The 5,841-nt window shown below is 41.3% G+C and overlaps 1 protein-coding gene across 1 annotated transcript; it reads right to left on the reverse strand. All coding sequences in view use genetic code 11, as the record gives it.

Moving 5' to 3' along the window:
• Positions 1-374: 374 nt before the first annotated feature.
• On the reverse strand, positions 375-5,251 carry EGR_06657 (THO complex subunit; the record flags this gene model as incomplete). Its single annotated transcript, XM_024495906.1, has 12 exons — positions 375-451; positions 1,005-1,095; positions 2,092-2,208; positions 2,892-3,240; positions 3,426-3,555; positions 3,634-3,742; positions 4,163-4,297; positions 4,377-4,502; positions 4,538-4,817; positions 4,850-4,947; positions 4,985-5,083; positions 5,120-5,251. The coding sequence occupies 12 exons, from the start codon at positions 5,249-5,251 to the stop codon at positions 375-377; spliced, it is 1,743 nt and encodes a 580-aa protein (XP_024349672.1).
• Positions 5,252-5,841: the final 590 nt, after the last annotated feature.

Genomic DNA, 5,841 nt, shown 5'->3' on the forward strand with positions numbered 1-5,841 from the left:
CCCTCCTCACTATCCGGTCGCCCCTCTTATAACCACATGCGGCTCTCCGCCGCTGCTTATTAACAGAGAACAGCACACTGAGGTCAATTTGAGTCATCCAGAGATAAAAGTGACTTGCTTAACTTATTTATGAGTCTCTGCCAGAAGTTGCCGGAAGTACAGAAGCCAAGTTGCACTTTTGTGTGAAGAAGATAACGGCCTTCCAAATGTTTGACGCTATGCTTAAACTTAAATGGGAGCAGATAAAATAAACTATTTTTCTAACACCGTAATTCACGGAAAATGTATTTGCGTTTGCTCCCGGTATGGCTAAAAGGCGAATAAGAGAAACTGCAAAGTCATTCAACTGCAATTTGTGAAACAATAAATGAGAATTACTTTTTTATAAATACGGTAGACTCTAAAAATCCAGTGAGAACAATGCCGTGACGCAAGAGAAATTGTGAAACACCTACTACCACAACAGTAGCCGTGTAATTTCAGACTAAAACATGTGAAAGAATTGATAACAAATGGAGAATTTCGCAGTCTTTAAACAACTCCCTCAAGCATACGACAATTCGCGCAGAGAAGCGCAAGTGTTCCGTGTCCAAGCTTCCCCAATGCGCAATTTCCCAATCTACTTATTATTAGGCTAAAAACCGAGAAATGTGGCATGAGATTGCTATCTCAACGTATCTAAAGGCTTGATCTGCCGAGTTAGTGCGATTCCAAAGCCTTTCAGGAGTCAATCCTACCTGAATAGTTCTACATAGCGGTGAGTAACTTTACCTTAAGAACGCTAAAGTGCTTAAAAATAGTAATGTAATTACTCTAGGTCTAGCCACAACAACGGCGATTCCAATTGTGACGGTGTCATGGAAGCGGTGCCACATGGCGTTGGAAAATGAGGTTGACATGAAAAATATGACATGGTTCTTTAGATGAAAATTCCGATGGTGATTTCTCCGCCTTCAAAGTTAAATCGTGACTAAGTAATGGGGGGAGAAGGCAAGTACACGCACCTTTTCCGCGAAAGGCCATTTGGCACTTGAAAATGGCATCTGATGGTTGAATCAAATCGAGTGCCATGAAAGTTTGAGCACGAGGCCATGTCTGAAGGAAAGAAGGGCAAAAGTACCTTGTCAATCGTGACAATAAGAAATCACCTACCTGTGCATTAAAATTACCAATATTTCCCAATAGGTTTCACGAACCCTCAAAGAATGCACAACAAATTTGGTGCTCTAAATGTGAAATTCATCAGTTAGACATTTACCTGATCATTTTAAACAACGCACTAGTTTTCACGTGGGGCCGATGGCTTAAAGCCAACGTGTCGGTTTAATTTGTGACAATGAACCCCATGGAAATAAATTTGTCCACGGAAATATTAGCGATGCAGCCTAACATGATCACCATTTTACTTTTGACATGAATGTGACAAAAGTAAATCCGCATTACGGTAAGAGTATACGTGCCGATGAAAATGATAAGCACCAGAGTGTTGTTTTCGGGGTTCCTCCCTCAACATGGACAGAGACTTCTTGCAAGATTGAATCGGCCATGAATTTACATAAATTCAAATAGCGTTGTGAAAAGTAACCACCCAATAATGAGATAGGAAGCGAAGTATGGGAAGCTTTGAATGTGGGGTTTTGTGAGCTGTCAGTTGCATGACATCAGTTTCAGCTAGTAAACAGTGGCATCCGAAAGAACGCAGGTACAACTAAGACCAACGGAGCGATGATAGCATATGAGGGGGCAATAAAATTTGGCCTTTTGAGATGGGACACGAAAAGTGCAAGGTAGCATACATCGTCTACTTAATATTTTTGAATACAAATTTTGTGGAATTTCCGGTAACAGCGCCAAAATGCAAATTCAACAATCCGCTTCAATATTATTGCACCTTTCCACGATAGGCTCCTTGAAAGACTTTACAAATACCTGATCATTCATTTGCAAATAATGAGTTGTAAATCCACTCAGAAAAAATAGTTTAATCAAAAGTTATGAATCTACTATGGTGCCAAAATAACCAAAACAGATTGCCTTACACATCATTGGTAAAGGCAACGAAACATTTCGAGAAAATTCAAAGGCGCTTACACTTATGTCTTTGAAAGTCACACGGTCCCACGTGCTCAAACAGATATCCTTACTGATGGGGAAGAAGGGTTTCTGGTTCTCTGAGAGATTGAGCACACCACTTTCAATTGCGTGTATCTGAAAGATGATAAAAGACAGCATTGTGAAAAAGAAAGACAAGGTGTCTCCATCCAAAATTTCAAAATACATATGAATGGAGCGAGACCATATTAATCACACTTGTTTGTATTGAGTCGAAATGCGGCTGCTAGAAGTGGCTTCTTAATAGCGCAACTCCGCATTAGGTGCATTTCTACCGTTTCAGTCGATTTATTGTACAATTTAACGAAAACTGAGAATGTTAGGACCTGCATTGCAAATACATTACATGAAAGCCTAAGCTTCGTCTTAGAATCTAGATTCTCAAAATTGATTTATTTTTCGGGGAGCATTTTTAAACCAAGCCAGAAGAAAAAGGTTACATTACTTATTAAATATTAAAGCTACAAAACTCTAGAAAAATACCATTTCCAAAATGATACTTGATTTTAAGAGGATTGCCTTTAAATCCATATTTCCAAAACTCACTTTCAATGTCTCATACGGAGGCGACGATTTACTCAGGATAACCTGTAATAAATGAATCCCGATATTTTTAAACCAATCTGACACTAATGAGAGCGAGTTGCTTTCATATCAACAGTGAGCGTAATGGAAAGCACCACCGTGGAGTAACAAGGCCAAAACTGACATGATGCAGCAAGAGAACTCCACAATTGTCCTGTATTAATACGTGAGAATAGAAGGGGAAAAAGACAAACCTCAGCATTGAGAGACATGCGAGATTCAAGACGCCGACAAAGAGCCGTAAACCAGGAGTCGATGAATCCGAAGGGCTCAACTGAGGTTGCGGACGACGAGGCAGTGACAGAAGAAGAAGTAGAAGCGTGAAAAAGAGTATCGCGAGCGGAGTCGAGGTAGGGGAGGCACTGGAGACCCCCCAGGTGCTGCGCCCATGCATAGGCACGACCGCCGTCATCATCACCACTGCTCAGCGGAAGGAACGAAGCTGGTCCGGTACCGCCGGCTACCGCCTCCCCGCCCTCCCAACGTGAAGCCTCCCCACCGCACTGCAAGTGCGCCAGCAGCCCCTCCGACGAGAGAAGGTCCCTGAAAGTAGCATTAGTCACTGACATACTCACAATTCATTAAGCAACGGAACTAGCATCCCTTTAATAAACATCGTTCTGTAAATGAGACTTTTACAGCCACTGCCACAATGTAGTGGGCAAGGCATTCTGTATACTATAAGCTGCACGACTGAGAGATGACTGAAAATTCGCTGAGGCATGCACCTTGCCGTTTGTGAGAGAGGACATAGTTTTTCAATCTCATGGACCTCCTCCTTGACAGTAACGAGTCTAGCTCGCATCAGCCACGTGAAGGTCAGCGTCAGTTGCAGGTTTGCCCACTTCGCATCAGATCCTGCAGCAAACAAAGGCCTTAAATATGACCGTTCGAGTGTTTTTATGCGTCTTAACATGGAGAAATGACTGAAGGTACCGGTGGCGATGTGCACAACGACAGAAAGGGGGTGGGGCGAATCAGTCTTATGCTGTGGCCGTTCTTCGTCTTCCGCTCCAATGCGTTTCGACTTTCGATGAGTCTTCTTCTGTAAGATGCAACAAAAGCAGGTTACTCAATAAACTTTTTGGAACTTGAAGATATGCAAATGAACCTATGATTAAACAAACACATTTAAGGATCAAATATCGTACCGAAAGGACAAACTCTTAATCCAAGCAATCCACCAACAATAGAATACCAACAGCAGGTAATTATACCAAAAAATTATTTTTATGAATCATACGACGATGTATCGTATCAATCGCGCTGAAATTGCATAAAAATGGGGATCATTAAAAAGAAGGCGGATACCCGAGTTTTAGTACTCCTTAAAGTAAATAATTAATGAGTAGGTTGAAAACAGTCAGAAAGTGCAAAATCAACATTGAGAGCATAGTTTGAATAGACAATTTGAGAAACTATAGGAAACGACTGTACACGAGAGTAGCAAAGTGCATAAGCTCACTCTTTTTAATAGCAGTCCATCCTGGTCATCCACTTCTGAGGAATCTGCATCGACCTCATCCACATTGAAAGAAGCCGCTGAATTGACCGACCGCGCTAATTCCGAATCTCCAACAATTTTCACAGTCACCCGTCTCTGCAGGTCTAAACCGAAGACGACAACCTTAGTAAAACGTACAAGGCGGAAGATGAGCAAACTAATACGTGCTTTCAACGTCAATGTAAGCGCTCAATTTCGAATAAATGATGTAGAGAGGCGGCGGAAGAGCAAAGGCAGACTGAAATGTTTCTTCGTTTTCACTTATTTTGAAACCCATTTCAGAATCAAGAGCCCTTGTTGACTAAAAACATTAAGTAAATGTAATTAAGACCCCACTTCTAGAATATTCCTTAAGTTTCCACCAATCCTGTCAAGATATGCCTGCTTTGTGGCTATTTTTTCCTTGACCTGTGCCATTGATTTTGAGATTTCATTAAGATTGGAATGTAATCTACCAAAACAAATAATGTCAAAGCTGAACAACTTTTTTCTCTGTTGCAACTCCCAATAAAGGCGGTCGAGCGTTTGTTGATGTTCTGATTTACAAGCCTCTGAGGTGCAGACAGTTTTGGCGTATTCCTCCACCGGAATAAGGCTAATCTCCTCATGGAGTGATCTGATGCATCAGAAGAGTAAAGAAAACAATACCTAAACCCCAAGCAAGTTTGAATGGATTCCTTAAGGTGCTCCAATTCGTAAAGTAGATTCTGAAGTTCCCGTGTTTTTTGGTCGACCGCAAGCTTTTTCTGAGAAATTGTTGTTGAGTCGCGGAGAGTAACGAACCTGATAAGTAGCTTCACGGAGGTCTTTGATCCTGAGCTGAGTCCTACGATTTATCGCTTTTAATGCGATGATATGTTTGCCAAAAGTGCTGCCAGACACCTGAATGTTTCGACCGTGATTCCTATTTGGTTATACTGATTGTTTCGATTTCTTGCGTTGCCAGGTGGTATCAAGGGAGCTTTTAAGGGCAGAACACTCTTGTTTGAAGAGTTTTAGGTCCAGCTTCCCATCGTTTACCAACTTTTTCACATCTAACCCGCCGTCCATACCTGCGCACAATCTACGAGCAATAGACTCAAAAAGGGGAAATGCACTTATAGGTTAAAAGTAATTGCCGGTATCAGCCAATTGGCATCAAGGTTTCAGTGGGTTTTTCATTAATATATTTAAAATAGTCAGAGGCATCGAAAGTAAGCTGATTAGGTTCCCATATGTCCTATTTTTAGACCAGCTAGTCTAGGTTGCCAATATACAAGCATCATAGTTAGATTCATCACTTTTATATGATAGAATTTTAGCAATAACGCTAGTGAAAAAACCCAACAGTAAACATATTTAAGCTCGAGTTAAAATAAGTAGACAGCTAATAAGGTCCCTAAAGTATGACTTTGTTCATTTACGTGTGCTTGTTCAGCACCCAAAAATTTGGATAATTATGGTATGTGGCCGTATGAGTATATGCAAAAAAATACGGCCACATGCAGTATGAAGGCTAATCACGTATCTTGTACAATGGCTAACTGTGGATTTTAGCCATGCAAACGCTCGAACTTCCTGCATCTGTGCTTCCGTTCTGAGGAGCTGCTATTGTGTAGCGCCCCGAGACTTCCCTGCAGACGAGAGAAGACAAAATACTT

This window comes from Echinococcus granulosus (assembly GCF_000524195.1).
Source record: "Echinococcus granulosus chromosome Unknown EG_S00061, whole genome shotgun sequence".
NCBI lineage: Eukaryota > Metazoa > Platyhelminthes > Cestoda > Cyclophyllidea > Taeniidae > Echinococcus > Echinococcus granulosus.